Source organism: Thunnus albacares, chromosome 2, assembly GCF_914725855.1.
Source record: "Thunnus albacares chromosome 2, fThuAlb1.1, whole genome shotgun sequence".
Classification (NCBI taxonomy): Eukaryota; Metazoa; Chordata; class Actinopteri; order Scombriformes; family Scombridae; genus Thunnus; species Thunnus albacares.
In genome coordinates, this window is record NC_058107.1 from 10,165,155 (window position 1) to 10,182,279 (window position 17,125).

Below are 17,125 nucleotides of genomic sequence, written 5' to 3' on the forward strand. Positions count from 1 at the left end.
CCCCTGCTCTGACCCCGAGAGACCCTCACATCTCGACACCTGAGGCAGAGCCAGCCGGAGGCAAAAGAAAAAAACAGCCACTTTATTTTAGAAGTCCAGTGATAGCAAGCTGGAGATGGAAAACTCTCTTTTCTTTCTATCCTTCTCTGTCCTTGTCTATGAGCTCCAGTTTTGTGGTGATTGAATTCAAATGTGAATGGATTGACAATTGCAAGCCCAGCGCCATTACCGAGGACTATTGTAGATCCTGCAATCACTCTCACATCTGTGTTTCCCCCTCTTTCTTTGTCTCTTTGTTCCCCCCTTTCCTTTCCTTGTGAGGCATAATGACACGGTGATGCACTCTGGGTAATGTGCAGAGGAGATGGAACAAGCCCTGTAGCATGCCATTAGATTACAAATCAAATAGCATCTTAACCCCTACACAAATTGATTCCTTAACCCCTCAGCCAGCACGGCTCGAACCTTGAATTATGCCATTGATAGTAAGGAAATCATGAGAGTACACTTTTTCACTTGAAAAAGGATCCAGTGTGGTGCTCCTTCCCTCTGACACACCGGATAGATAGATTGTTTCTTTTAGCTTGAAATATTCCTCAGTTAGCCCTGAACAGAGCAGGAAATCGGATTTCATTTCTCACTCACACAACCCTCTGCCACCTCTAATCCAGTGGCAGCCTCCACAGTCAGCCCCCCAATAGGCCTAGAAAAACACGATTTCCCCACCACATCAATAAGCTGGGGTTTATTCAGCAGCATGGTGGTCCATGCGGACTGGCTGCCTGCCCTGCCTATGTCAGAGTTTTATTAGTGGGAAGGGATACTGAGGCACAGTGAGCCACACTGAGACAAGGAGATGGATGCTGACAATGTGAATGAAGAGTAACAACGGATTATCGCTGAGGCCACAGAAAAACCACTCTGTTGTAATTTTGTTCTAACTTTAAATTCATAAATTAATTGGTAAGAAAAAGGAAAAACCTTCTGTAGAGCTGAAACAATTATTCTATTTATCAGTTAGCCCTAGTATAATTTCAATAACACACAGGTGACACTAAAAGTTTCTTTTGACTATAAAGTAATTCAACATATGTCAGACAGCATTAACACCTTCATTCTCTACCGTTGTTCCTTTTACTGTAATTTGTACAGCACTTGGGTCAACTCCAGTTGTTTTTAAATGTGCTCTATAAATAAACTTAACTTGACTTCCTAACTTTGGGCCAAAATGTCCCAAAACTCCTGCAACTCCCTGGCTACCTGGCCTAGTTCCTGATCTCCTGTTAGCAATAGAATTAAGACACATGCTGATGTTCACCACCACCACATATACCATGGCACAGTTCTAAAAAAGTCCTGATCTATATTAGGGATTTTTAAGATTTTCGAAGGAAGCAGTGCTCAGTGCCTGGAAGGAAGAAATGGAACACAAGTTTCCATCCTTCATGTTAATGCACACAATAAAACAGGGATCTCTGCATGAGAGGGCTACAAAGTGACTATTCATATTACACTGCAGGTGGGTTTCCATTTGCCCCTTTTATGCGCTTTTTAAATTTGTGCATAAAAAATGATGCTCACATATCTGAACATAGGACTGCAATACATGCACAAAACACGGACTATGCTATTGCTCAACATTATGCAAAGACTAACCACAGCTCTGCAATATCATTATAGTTCTAGGGAATAGAAAAAATTGCTCCTCTCCTAGAGGTAGTGACATCATCAACTCAATGCTCGACAGAGAGGCACATTGGATTCACACTCTGAACACGGTGGAACCCTTTGGCATAAATGAGGAGCTGAATTTCTCATGTTTCTCTAAGTTGTCATACTTGATGGATGTTTGTATCTGTACTCTTATCTTTGTAACTTTTGGAAAGGTTTTTATTTCTGACATAGTGTTAGTCCTTTGGCATTAATACAGCACTAAATCTGTCATGTTTCCTCTAATTTGTCACAACTGACAGATATTTGTACTTGGACTTTTTGGACTCTTATCTTTGTAACTTTAAGAGAGGTTAGGGGTGTGGCATTTGGACACTGACTATGGCAACTCCCACTCTTGGATTCATTATCCAACAGATTTGAAACCTTGTTCAACCAATTATCTAATGACAACTGCACACCTGGTCTAGGTTGATTAAATACAGGGTTTCCCATACATTTATTTATTTGTGGCGGCCCACCACAATGTTAACATTGACCGTCACATATTGATTTTCTTTTTTACTATTTAAAAAGGGATAAAATAGAGTTGTGTACAGCGCAGTGATTCCTCTAGCCCCCTTGCTCCGCTCTCACTGTCTCATGATAACATTGACAATGGACTCATTTGTGAATAGCCCCTCCTCTCTCATGATCATGCGCAGGAGGAAGGATTGTTGTGTTATCAATACTTAGTTGGACTACTAACGCTAAAGTTTCTTGGGTGACACACTGTGGCTTGTACTGTACATTTACTGCCAGATTGACAACTTACTGCTAACCTTTTCCTCTGCTCCGCTCACATTCACTTCACTTTTCTGCTACTCGCTTCTCTCAGGAGATACATTACCAGGAGTTTCCCAGGCAATGACACAGAGGTTAACTCATGTTTCGAAACAGCTGCTCAGAGGCTCCCAAATGCTCTTGATTTCTGAATGAATGGGTATTTGGTGTTATTTTTGGAATTTAAAAAAAAAATCCTTGGCCTGGCAGGGGTTCTCTCCACCAGGCCGGTACAATTATAGGGGAAACACTTTATATAAAGAAATTTGTCACAAGTCGATGTTGGCTTGGGCCGAAAGTAGAAAAAACTGTTGGAAACTGAGCGGTCAAAGCAGTCTGAAGTTGGTGCTTTTTACGTCTACATACATTTTGGCTACCCACGTTTAATATGAACATCTGACATTTTAACATATATATATATATATATATATATATATATATATATATATATATGACTGAAGATAAATAAAAGCATAATAGGTCTCCTTTAAATTGATTGCACCCAATTAAATGTTAATGTTATTAACTACACCTGAGTGTGACAAGTCCACTGTTAGAAAAGTCCACATTAAACAGCAACTGCATTTCCTAGATTTTAAACATTTAGTTAAATATTTCTCAAATGTAGTTAAATTGATTGCACCCAATTAAATGTTAATGTTATTAACTACACCTGAGTGTGACAAGTCCACTGTTAGAAAAGTCCACATTAAACAGCAACTGCATTTCCTAGATTTTAAACATTTAGTTAAATATTTCTCAAATGCTTGACTAAATACAAAGTGTGTGGAGGAAATGTGAATGTTACCTGTGTTGTGTGACAAAAGCCTGTTGAGTTTCCCTGTGAAGTATTAGCAAGAAATAAATATATAAAATGAGCTGTGTGTGAGATAACAGTCATGTTTACATCCCTGTTGCCATTTTACAAAAACTATCTCAACACAACAACTCAAAACACAATAGCGAGAAGACCTGGCGAAGCAAACAAAAAATACAAAGAACCAATTCAGGCCACAACACTCAAAATATTTGGATATGATTATTTGTATTTCATCTCTACATAAATACACAGCATGAAACCCTCATAATGCCATTAAAATAACACATTTGACAACAACCAAAGAAAAACTTGCCCAGCCACAACAAGTAATAAATACCAACAACATGCCAACAAATGCCAAGACATAGAGCAACAAGGCAGCTAGCAGCCTCATAGCTAGCATTAGCTTACTGACAATGCTAAGCGCACAAACACTGACTTAAGAGGGACTAAACATTAAATCACTTAGCATGTTGGCAGAAGCAGCAAAAACTTACCTTTTAAAGTAAAGAAGCGAGCCTTGGCATATGGGTTGTAAACTTGTTGTAAGACGACCCCCATTGTGGTCCAACTGCAGACACCAGGACAGGAAATTTCAATTTGTCTGAAAGTGCGCGCTTCGCACCAAGAATGGAGTCACATAAACTGGTCAGCTGTTACTGGTTAGACGTGATTATTCCCATGGATGTGTTATAGGAGCTGGATACCGGACTAAAAATGGCGCCCATTCAGTCCTGCAAGAATTGCTCGCCTGGCGTATACGCCAAAAAAAGTCTCTAGCTCCCGGGTTTGCTTCTGCGTTGTGCGGCCCACTGAATGTGCGCAGTAGTGTTTCACCCGCTGGCCCCGCCCGCGAGCTCCCGCTCACCTCATAGACTTTACATTGTGATGACGTCACGGATTTTTAAATCGCTTTTTGCGGCTCGAGGAAAGTTTTACAAACATAAAACCTCAGAAGTTCATAATAGAAAGAGTCATAATTGACGTTGTTTGCAATTCGAGGGGTCCTGTCAGCAGTATTACAGGCGTCTCTTTTACAATGGTGGTCTATGAGGAAAATGCTTTTTGGGCCGCAGGGGGATTTTTCGCTGCAAAACCGTGAGTGGCCACTGGGAAAAATTGGCTGCAAGACTGAGCAGCAGCGCCCTATCCAGCTCTATTATCCATGATTATTTCCTCCATAAAGCCTTCCAGCAGCGACACCGTTAGTCTGCTGGCAGTCAGGGTTTGTAATGAAATGCAACGTGACCAGCATCAAGTTTTATAGCAGAGTTAAGGCAAAGTTAACTTAGCTAACAAGCAAAACGGCAACAGAAAAGAGGGGTGGGGCTTTATTTTCAATTTTTAAACTGATGCCTTAAAGTGTGTAGGATTTAGTGGCATCTAGCTGTGACGTGAATGATGACAAACATTAATAATGAACCTATAGCCTAAAATAAGATGGATAATTATATATTAAACGCTCTACAAACTAACACAGGCATTTTCAGTTATTGCATCTGATTGGACCTGCTCAGGTACTACTGTAATATGAATGATAAAGACATAACTGGTCACATCCTAATAGCAGAGGAAGCACTGGCTGTGCACACCCACACTGTCTTTAAACTAGCCAACATTTTATAAAATAGTTAAAGGCCCTGTTAAAGGCAATACCTAACATTTCACATAACAGTTACTACTGTGTACTGTAAACTGTTCTTCATACACTTACTATGCAGCTAGCTAAACAGCATGATAACATTAAAGCAAATAAAACTTGCAATACAAACAGAATATTCAGTGTATCAAATAAAAATTATAATCAAGGTCACACATTCATACACTGATGGCAGAGGCTGCCGTGCAAGGTGCCAACCTGCTCATCAGGAGAAGTTCTAATCATTCACACATTTATACACTGATGGCACAGCCTTCAGGAGCAATTTGGGGTTAGAGGCATGAGAGGCATGCTGTAAGCAGTGGCCAGACAGGGACATGCTCTGGAGATACAGATGATCAGGTGAGAAATTGGAAATCAAGAATTTACATTTAATTCTTTGTACAAGTCTATGATTTCATTCACATTAGACTTTTCAGTGTAAATATGCAGAGGTTTATTTTGAGACAAATCAACAAAATACAAATTAACTTGGACTAAGGTAAAAGTCCACAGCACATTGTTTTGTTAAAGCGATAATCTGCCATTTGTTCAAATGCAGCATTAGTTGTTGTTCTGATCTCAATATTTACATAAACATACGTGAAGTATGTATTTTTTCCCCATTGGAACCTATCCTATTCACTACTCCTGGAAAAAGCATAATTTTAATTGATAGGTGTGTTTAAAGTCCATAAACAGTAAACAATAAGCAACTGTTCAAAACAAAACAAAGGAAGGGCAGCCACTATCTTAGAGAAATCACAGACTATTCCTTGAAATGTGAATTCAAATGGTCAATGTTGTTCTCATGACTATGCTCTAATTGTGCATATGTTCTTATATAAATATCATAGAATTGTGGGAAATGCACAATGGTGGTATTTATGTGTATGGAAAAAATCCAAAGAAGAGGAGGAGGAAGAGAATGTGGACCCAGACGAGCCATGCTATGTCCTTCTTGGCGTGGTCATGGTAACAGCTGGGGGATACATCATATAAACAAGGCTTCTGCTGCCACAGCTCAACAAGATTTTCCTTCTTTGTTGGAATCCCAAACATTTAATCATCAAACATGCATCATTTTGCTTGTTTTTCTTCCATCATTGGATCATTTCATGCTACATTCCTATTGGTTAGTTAGTAGACGTCTGTCGAAGCAGTAGTCACATTGTGAGATGGTTAGCCTTAATTTCTGACACTGTCAGAATTTTGTCCCAGGCTATCTTTGGTTGCAAGATCATGACAACAGCCATCTTTGAAACTCTCTCTGTGCAACATAGGACCACCATTTCGGAGCCACGACCAAAGATATCACCACATTTCTTTCATGTTGGTCATCTTTTGTCTTCGACAGGCCAAAACCGCACAGTGTATACACGGCTTAACAGCTAAATAATTTGGCCCTTTTTTTTTCTTTCAGGAAAGCAAGTGAATTAGGGAGTCAGTAAGAGTTACACTGGCTGTAATGTCAACTTCACACCCCTCTCCTTTGCCGTGCAGTGGCCCAGTGGCCAGACATCCTGTCTCACACTGCCAGGCTGCTGTGAAGGGTCCATTGTGTTTGTCACCATCTGTCTACACCTGTCAGACATGTTGTCTTTCATTTAGAGGGCCCAGCGTCAGCTTTGTGTGTGCATGTGCACCTATGTGTGTTAGTATAAGAGTGTGCATGTGTGTGCCTCTGTGTGTCTATATGTGTGTGCTACTGAATTTCTATGTATGTGTTCCTGCACATGCACAGACATGGGCTCCCTGGAGCAGTGACCTGTCAATCCCAGATGCTGTCTTAGAAAATTGTGTCCTGCTTTTAGATTCCTCAGTCTCCCCCAACCCTTATGTCTGTAACTGCTGATGGCATTCCCTCACTATTGGGGAACCCTGACAATAATGTGTGAAGTACATGTCAGTTTCCATGATGAGAATTACAATCAAAAGAGGAAAGCAGTCACTGTCGGGACCTGTCGGGACCCGATAGGTCAGGCTGAGTTTGGGAAAAAATTTAGAAATGATGTTTGGTTACGTCGGCTATGCTAGCCTATTTGACATGGTGCTTCAAGTTCTTTTTATTGAAAATATAGCATAAAAATAAATAAAAATGATGGAACTACTGTCTCTGTTGGCCTACTTCCTGTTCAGTGCTGGGGTTTGTTATTTATATGACAATGCAGGAAAAAAGTAGGATAGATGCATCAATTCTACATACTGCAATTATTCAGATATATATAACAATCATAGTTATACATATAAAAACTATTATTGTCCATGCAGCCAACTTCACAATTTTGGTCCTTGCATGCTTTCACACATACTATATATTCATATTCCTGCGCACACTGAATTGTGCACCATCATTAATAACATGCCCACAGAGGCCACGGGGGGTAAATAGTGTATATTTTTCATGTCAACCACATAACAGATCCCATGAACCAAAATGATATGTTTCCCCCTGAAAGCGAAAAACAAGAAAATCGTGCTTTGGAGTTGATATCGATTAGATGTGCCTGGATTTCCCCATTTCATCACTTTCTATGATTACCCCAGTGATTTATTATGTCTTAGCATGTCAATATATTTTACTTGAAAGACTGGAACACCTTGCAGAGGAGAAACTGGTCTGAAAGCACACGGAGAGCGGGAGAGAGACAGACCAAGTGAAAGTGAAGGTAAAAATCACTATTTTAAAATGCAGAAAGTACAGTGTTTTAAAGACGGTTGCCAGCCGAAATTCTAAATACAGTTTACATAAATCAACACATTAATGCAAATGAATTAATAAGGGACTGAAAAGGATGGAGCAGGCACATGTTCTGCTCACACATTCTGGAAAACGGTACATTAGTCACTTTTGCACCTTAGTTTTAAGTGGCAAATTTGTCATGGTAACAGCTATTTTCATGATATATGCAGGATATGTAGATTCAGAATTAAACAGTACATCATACTTTGTTGGTAAATTTAATAAATAATGAATTTTCAATAAAAAGTTGTAATTGAATTGAATTGAATTGAATTGAATTGAATTTAATAACAACCTGAATTTGTGAAAGTGGCACTTGGCAAGGAGCTACTACACGTAAAATTATTTTAACATACTTAGCTGGCATGTATCTGGATCAACATTTTGACCACTTGGTAAACACAAAAAAAAACAATTGCAAAACTGTCGCCATATGCTGAACCACTGGCTTTGTTTACTGAGCAATTTACTGAATTAAAGACAGAGGGTACATCCTAATTTGATCTTTCTTGCTCTTTGATCCTTGTTTGAACTGGAAGTCGTTCTAGTCCGCCATTCCAAAGCGCTTATTTCTGCTCTGAGGAGCAAGGAGCGAGGATAAATGAGAGCAGCCTTCACAGAAGTCTTTTACCGGCTGACTCACCCAATTATTGGATATCAGTTATTGATTGGACACTGCAGCTGATTGGACAGATCTGATACATCACATCACTGAGTGGAGACAGATTACAGATTCAACTCACATGTATAACTCCCTATACCTTATTGGTTTTCTGATCCACCATCTAGTTAATTGTCGGTCTGATCAACAAAAGAACCATAAACAACTTTCTTCATTTATTAGAAAGATTTTTATTTTCATGATTTTTCTATTTCCCCCATTAACTTTTATTAAGGACAAAATTAAAGTAAGAGAGAGTCTGTCAGCAAGAAACACATTTTAAACGCATTTATATTTCACATCATTTATCATCATTTCCATTCAATCACTTGTGAGGCTGAAAATCCCTAAACATTGAGTTTGATATGAATTACATAATTTCAATTTTCCCTGGAACATTAAGCCAAATAAATAATTTCCAGTGTTCAAAAGACACCGTAACCATATTCTGGGTTCACAATCAGAATATCAATAAATGAAAACAGATGCAAATAATGAATAAATAATATAAACGCATGCAGTGCCTCTGAGCAGGACACAGTTTAAATACAGAAGGCAGGTTTTTGTTAAACAGGTAACAGGCTACAGAGAGAAAACACTGCTGCTCTGGCAGTGATAACTGTGCACCTTTATTAGTATTATCACAGTGCACATGTGTGCAGATACAAACTCCATCAAAAGTCTCTACAGCTGTTAAAGCCGACTGACAGCTGATCCAGCTGTGATCAGCTGCTGCTGTCATCAGAAATGGACATTGTTTCATGTGACACTTCAGGGGAAAGGACCTCTCATTTCTCTAAAAACATATTTGACTTGTTTCCTCTCTCCTCATATGGTTTCCTTGTGTCTCTCCATGTGTCCTCAGTGGGAGGGACTAAGACACAAGAAAAAGATGCAAGTGAGGGAAACGTGGATGTAATTATGAGACTTGAGATGTACCCGGTGTCATCCTTCTGAATTTTACTTTTTTTAATCAATGTTTTTACACAAGGGTAGGCAGTAATTTCTAGCATTGACATTGCGTATTCATGTTCTCTGAGAAAGTAAAATGTTTGAACAATTATGGAAATTAAGCATTGAGTCAAGATATATCTGTGATCATGGTCTGTACCCTCAAAGGGAAATGGTCAGACAGGTCATACCAGCACTTCATCTTCTGGCTAGATAAGCAATGTTCAGGTGATACATGATGTTTACTGAATCACTGGTAAAAGAAATGACAAGTAACTGTTCTAATCATTTATTTTATTCAGCTGAAAATGATCCATTTTTTGAAAAGAAGAAAAACAGTTTCTCTAGCGAAAGCAAACACCACTAAACGGTGGATGATGAAATATTGCTTTGTATAGTAAAAATATGTCTGTCATCGGAATAGCTGATGGATTTTCAAAATACATGCAACGAATGGCACAAGGTAAAATGACTTTACCATTATCACCTCAATATGACTTTATGAGTTACAAAAATGGATGGCTCACAAGATGTGTCACAGAAATTGCAAAAGGCTTAATAATAAGCCTTTTGCAATAAACACATATAAATGCTTCAACACTTAATAACACCAAAATTGTCTTTTTAAAATAAATAATGTATAATCTATAAGGGCCCCACTGTCACTGACTCCAACTGCTCCTTTACACAACAGCAGGTTCTGTTATCTACGTACAGTCTATGTACTGTATGTGTAGAGTATGGATGTTTCTACAATGATCTCAACTTGAAAAATTAAAACATTTTTGATGAATGAAGTGAATACTTATGATTGTGTTGTGTTCCCTTCTATCACATAAAAGTATATGAAAACAAATTGAATGAATGATTGAGTGAATGCGTAAGTTGTGGTTTTCTACAGTTGTCCTTGTTTTGACTGAAGGTCTGTTTACAGAGAGCTGGCTATGCAGAAATGCTCAAGGTAACAGGATTATATGACAGAAACACTTTGTCTGTCTGAATAGTTGTGGTGTGGATTTTGATGGTAATTTGGGCTGTTTTGTTCACCATGCACAGCTCGCTGAAAAAAATGGATTCAATAAAAGATGTGCAAAAGATGAGTCATAAAGCCGATATTGACCGCAGAGTGGGCTCAGCTTATGTAATATAAACAATATTTGATGTGCCTTCCTGCAGATCTTTTGTCTTGTGGTCAAAGCTCAATTTGTCATCAATAAACATGTCCAGGTATTTATATTTGTCAAGCTGCTCCACAGCTTGGCCCTTGACAACATTGGCATCTGAAATCGATCAACATGTCCTGATGCTAAGCTGCAAAAATGAATTCTCGCATCACTGAACAAAGTCTACCAGCAGGTCCAAGGCTGCCCCATTTATCCTGTGGGAGTATATTTGTAGAGGGTTATTGATAGTCTGCTGTCCATCATTTGTAGGGATGTAGTGGAAGAATTCAAAACTAAACTCCATTCAGACATATTTTTAGGCTCACATGAATCTTTATGATATGAATGCATAACATATATATTAACAGAAGTAAAAAAGTTGTGTAAATTATTCAAGGACTATAGATAATCCCTTAGAAATTCATGACATTGAACTCCATTTTTGATTCTACTTGCAACATTATTTTTAAATCTCTGTAATAAAGAGGAAACCTCAGTCATTGACTGATTTTCTATTTTCTATATTTTACCAGTAATTTCTTCCTCTACAACCCTGTATATGAAAGAGGCCCAACTCTGGAAGACAGAGGAAATTCTTGACATATCTTTAAAAACACAGCGCTGCACTCAGCTACTGCTACCAGCTGCTAACTCGCTGTGATATCAACCAATGATAAGTTGAATAAATGATGGTGCTTTTCTCTTTGTAGTATGAGTTAAACACTGCACTGCACTATCTGAAGGTGAAATGCCTCATAATAGTGAGATTCTCTCTGTGATGACTTGTCAAGATATGCCTTTGTAAAATAGACATAATAGTATCAGAAAGCTTTATATCTAACCTTTTTTTTTTTTTTTTTACCATTGTTAGCAGCTGATGTATCATAGGTTACAGCCTGGTTGTGAGAATCTCTGTTAGGGTGAGTCCTTATTACTACATAGGGAAGAAATAAATTAGGTCACAGTTGATTAATCAGATGAAGAAATCCATCGTTGTAAATTGATGTTTTGTAAAATGGAGTTTGTAGCCAGCAGTAATAACTCCACAAATATGCAATGAGTTTAACTGGTGTGCTTGTCTACCACATTGGACAAAGATAGAAATAAGTTAAGCATAACTCAGGAGAGAGCTGGATGGGGATGAGCATCAAGACCAGGAACAAGACTTTTCTCACATCACAGCAGCAAATGGATTCATGTTTTAGTGACCTCAGTCTCAAGAAACAACCTCCAAAAGGGTAGTGGTGTTCTTATGCAGACACTGTGAGGACTCACGTGTGTGGTAAAACCTTCCATGGCAATCAATAGCATCACCTTCCATGGACATAATTTCTTCTGGATTGTTGCCTATGCCGTCTGTGTGTGACAACCGTGAGTGTTACTGTTTAACCCCTCGGTGTGCTGAGTGGACACCTGTCATCCATGGCTCTCTGCCGAATCTGCACGCGGGGGCTTAAAATCTTTATCTCTGCCTTTGCTTGTAATATTTAGAAGCTTGGAGCTATTAGTTTACAGCCCCTCATCCAGCTAAACCCATAAAACAAACCAATCAAAAGCCCAGCACAACACTGAGGCTTAGAGAAATCCGATGGCTTTCCTGGGCTATTGATCTTGCCCTCCAGAGCCAAGGCCTTTCTATGGCTTGGAGGCTTTAGAAGAGAGATAAAAACATCTATGGTGGTAAAAAATGACATTGATTTGACTAGAGCTGCTTACCTCTTTAAGAGGTATAAATTACCTGGTGATTATTAGCCCATGAAGGGTAATGCAATCTGGATTTGGCTAGTTTGAGACCCTCTTATATCTTAGGGAAATGAAACCTGGTTGTCAAGAAGGTCAAAAGCTTCTGTGTCATTGGCACAGGCCACAGGTGGGGTTTTGGCTTCAGCAGTCAGCTTGCAGACCATCTGGCTCCCCATCTATAACTTGTGCATCCTGGGCTTACAGTACTGCATGCCAAGCAATCGTATGGACAGCCAATAAACACGCTCCAAATGTTTCCGTGTGATAACAGCAAATTGGAGCTGCAGGAAGCATGTTGTGTTCTTATTCACAGGGGTCTCTGCCGTGAATATCCATTTGCATGAAATTAATATGTGGATGGGGGAAGAAAATGGCTGAGCGCTCAAGTTAAACTCATTAGCAAGCCCAGCAGCAGCATCAAGGAATCCTAGGCTGCTTTTCATTATGCATTCTCTCCTAATCCTCCGAGCTCTATTTGGTTTGCACATTATGGATAAGAGCATTCAACTACTAGAGCTGGGGAGAGCGGAGAAAGAAATGACACTCACTGCTTTCAAGCAACATGCTTTAAGTGCTTGGTACACACAAAAAACAAGTGTGCCTTGTTTTGTGGACACACGAAACTGAATCAGCTGTAAACTTGTATGAGAACAATTACATGTCATTGTGGTTATTCTAGTATTTGTAATTGTTTTTTTGTCAAACAGAAGCTCTAAAATTGCTCAGCTATTATTAATGAGTGTATGAACAATTTGAGAGATTTCAGAATTCAAGAATCCTTTTTAATTATTCCCCTCGCTTTCTTTATCAGGAAGCTTTGTGCTTTGGTGATGGATATCGTAATGACAAATCAACAAACACTCATAACCTCATTGACACCCATCAATCCAATTTATTTGAATTTCCAAGGCTGCTATTTAACACGTGTGAAATCAAGCCTGTTTACTGACATGCAGCTGAGTGCTGTTATTTTTCCTCCTGTTGATAATGATGCATGAATTTTATGGAGACCTGAGCTGCCTCTCTGCATCACTTTGAGCACTGCAGTGCTATGTCTATATCAAAGTGTGAATGGATCTAGGATTCAGTTTGACAAATGTGTTGGCAGGCAGCACCCACACATTCCCAGCACATTCCTGTAAGGACAATGTCACTGTGAGAAAAGGCAAAGTGATAAGCAAAGACAACCACCTCTTTGCAGGCACTCGGGATTGATCAAGGGCGACAGTGTGTGCATTTTGTTTTGGCGGCACTCTCGTCCACAGATCAATATTTATCTGTTTATGATGCTATCAAAACAGCATTTCCACTTGGTTCCTGTGGCCAAGGACACAGTTTGCCCACTTAAACAGATATATTCAGTAATGCAAATCTAATTACATATGTGCAGTAACTACAGTTAATAATATATTAATAATATATGATAGTAAAACTGGTTTAATGCATGATGCCCTTACAAATCTAATCCTGAATCATTTTAATTGCTAAGTAAAAAAACAAAATGCACATGAATGAAGCCTTATTCTTCAATTGTGGATTCATATTGTGCCAACTATGTTTATACAGGGACTGAGGTTCAAACTCTGACCAGACTATGAGCTGTGTCTGCATTCTTCAATCTCTGTGGCTGTTGGACTCCTCTAAGGTTGTGCTTTTCATGGGCAAGATTTTAGGGTGCAGCACAGAACTGGACAGCACCCAGTTTTGTGTCATCAGGATTGCATTTTGTTGTTTGCAAATAGTAGCGTCACTGTACGTAGTTGCTTGTAGGCTGTCCTGTGATAATAATAACAATCTTGTGTGTATGTCGCACCGTGCATAATGGGTCTAACAAAGTCTTGGTCACAATCAGACTGTATAATATCAATATGGAGGCATATCAGTACGTACTGTTTGTTTCGTTCAATGTATAACATCAACCTGCCCACAGAGTCTGCAGATTAAATTTAGCCTTTTGGCTGAATCAGACAATTTGCATCATGTTAATGTTAATTAATGTGTGTTCCCCTTAACAAATGATTGAATATGAAGTAAAGTAAATCCAAGCATTACAGTGCAAACTGACATTTCTATACATTGGAAAGTCTCAAAAATAGAAGAGGAGAAGGAGAGGGTGACCAGAGAAAAGAGAGCAACATGAACAAGTAAATATGTTTTTAGCAGTAGCAGTAGTAGCTAGCTCGCCACTGTATTTTGTGTGTCTATGTAATTAGAATTGTGGGTTGTAGCAGCAGTCACATTTTAGGTTTTCAGTCCTAAATTACTGACAATCAGAATTAGAACACAGTCTATCTTTGGTTGCAGAAGGAGAAGAAATTGGTTGTTGGTGGACTTGAAGACGATCTAAGACAATTGCTTTTGATTGGTGACCAAGGTTTCACCACATTTCTCTCACAACTCTCAACATTCATTAGAAACTCCCCCAAATTACCCCCCAGGATGTGTGTTAGGAATGAGTCGCTTTGCTACATTTAAGTATCTCACAGTCTTATTCAGGACTCAGAGTAATATGGAGTGTGAAGCAGGTAGGCAGATGGGTGCCTTCACTGTCGTTATGTAGGTGTTGAACTTGAACATATGGTAATGAAGACGAAGATGAACTTGAAAGTGAATCTGTCATTTTATTGTACGCTCCCACTCTCACCATATGGTTACAAGCAGCTACAATGTATTCCTTTGCAGGGTGCCTGCCACATCTATAAGGGTGGAGGAGGAGCTGAGTTATCAGTGAAATGTTCAAAGTGTAGCTGCTGCGCGTTCGCATTGAATGGAGCAAGTTCAGGTGACTCGGGCATCTGATTAAGATGCTCCCTGGGTGTCTCAGTGTAGAGATATTCTGGGCAAATCCAACCGGGAGGAGACACCAGGGAAGACCCAGAACACATTGGAGACTTCATATACCTCAAGTAGCTTGGAGGCACCATGGGAACTCATGGAAAGAGATGGAGAAAAACAGTGTTGCACTGTTAGGATGGATGGATGAATGTCACTTACAGGGTAAAGGAACAATGCAATGGTATACAATTTATCATTGACCAAGTATGGGCTGGGTATGGGTTGTATGGGCTACTCTTCATGACGTGAGTGGAAGATGAAGCTTAGCTCTTATAGCAATTGACTCATGTGGCTGCAGCTTTATTTATGCCTGGGATTTTGTAGATTGTTCCCTCAAAGGTCATATTCCTTCTGATGTTGTTATTTATGCTATACAGTCAGTTAATCAACACTGGCCACAGCAGGGAAGACATAGCGTGTTCAACGAAAATGTTGAGTTAATCTGCTTAAAAGAGACTGCCGCGACATCAAGGTTGTCAGCGATAAAAAGGGCCCGGGTGAAATTCAATTGGATGAGATGAGTTGTGACAGTTGATATAGAGAGCTGTTGGGATGATGAAATGGATTCATTGTGACGGCTGAAGATAATGAGCTTTACTCAATCAGCTTGAGAGGGCATCCAACTGCTGTTTCAATTGCTACCTTGGTGACGTTCGAGAGGTCTGTCGGGGACAGACAGTACAGAGAGGTAGAGCGCTGTAGTCCAGCTGTGGTCTGTAGAGAGACCTGCTGCAACGCACTGAATGATTTCTCCTCAGGAAACACAGCTCACACTGCTGCCCACTCCCCATGAGGACATCTTGAATATGTGATTGTGTAACTGTTACCTGTTCACACTTTCAAGGGGTACTTTTGTAGGTCAGTAAAGTGAACCTTAAAGCCACACTAAACAATATTTTATGATAAGAAATAACTATCTGTAATGTGAAAAAGGGTCAGTCATTGTGATGAATCCACAGAGAATCATCACCTGACTTTGCAGTTACCCTCAGCTCTACAGAGCCTTGTTGGTTTTTATGTCACTGTTTGGTTCAGTCTCACTGCTCTGAAAAGCAGCTGCACACTGCCCAGCGTCAAACAGCACACAGACAAAGTTAGCAATTAGCTGGTGAGCTTAGTGGAACATTTAGCAGATAAAGCGGCAGACTATTTCCCAGGAGTTAATTGAGACCCAGATGGAGATGAAAGAAGAGGGAATATTGGACTCATTATATTTGTCAGGTGGACAGAAACACAACTCCAGTATTTGCTAACGTTGCTTTGTGTCTGATGAATGTATAAAAAATGAACATTGTTTGCAAACACATTCACCTTTAACATTCATAAGATCACAGTAACAGTAGGATTCAATTCTCAAATTCATATGCACATTATCCATAATGCCACCCAGCTACATATGGATGGCTTGAGCTGCTAGTCTTTGCAGTAGGTGACGAGCTACAAAATCATCATTGCTATGTGATGATGATCATTGTCAGTTTTGTCTTCATCACTGATTGTATAATTTAATGGATGCCAGTGTATTATTTTGATGACACTCAACATATGTAAGTACATTATCAATAAATAGACTAGAGAAAATGAGCAAAGATGATGAAACAGTGGTGGGAGGAAAAATGTTAAGTGTTAATGTCACAGCACAATGGCTGCAGTTATTCCTGTTATGTTTACACAGGTTATTTAGTTTATGTATTGTTCCCATTTTAACATTTGACATGAAATATTATATTTTTTCTCTTAGCTATGCTTTTTGCTTTTAGGTGATGAAATTCTTGTCAAATTTCAGCAAACCAACACTTCTAATACTTTAGGGGGTATTTTGTTGTGCTTTTTCTCTTTTTTCAACTTAATCCACTCCATGTCCATAGTATTATTGTGACGTCTGTTGCCAGCCTGAGCACTTTGACTTTGACATCTGCACTGTTTCTTGGCATCTTGTAAAGTTTGTGATGCTAGAATAATGTGTACTCTGCTGTTACCCTGTCATAGACAGACATACTAATCTTGAAATGTAATTCTTTACGCATTTACTAAAGATTTAAAGCAATAGTTAGTTCAGTATTGCTTATTCTGATTT

At 39.2% G+C, this 17,125-nt stretch overlaps 1 protein-coding gene across 7 annotated transcripts in view; it reads right to left on the reverse strand.

Annotated features, from left to right (window-relative positions):
* LOC122991827 overlaps positions 1-4,164 on the reverse strand; it is a 107,797-nt gene extending 103,633 nt beyond the window's left edge. For 4 of the 7 annotated variants that reach the window (XM_044365224.1, XM_044365204.1, XM_044365244.1 and 1 more), the window contains exons 1-2: positions 3,811-4,164; positions 3,302-3,334 (exon numbers count right to left, since the gene is read on the reverse strand). In XM_044365224.1, coding sequence (XP_044221159.1) covers positions 3,302-3,334; positions 3,811-3,874 — 97 coding nt within the window. In that variant the 5' untranslated portion in view covers positions 3,875-4,164. The remainder of the gene's footprint in view (positions 1-3,301; positions 3,335-3,810) is intronic. The other 3 variants (XR_006405921.1, XR_006405920.1, XM_044365214.1) reach the window with 1 other exon arrangement.
* Positions 4,165-17,125: the final 12,961 nt, after the last annotated feature.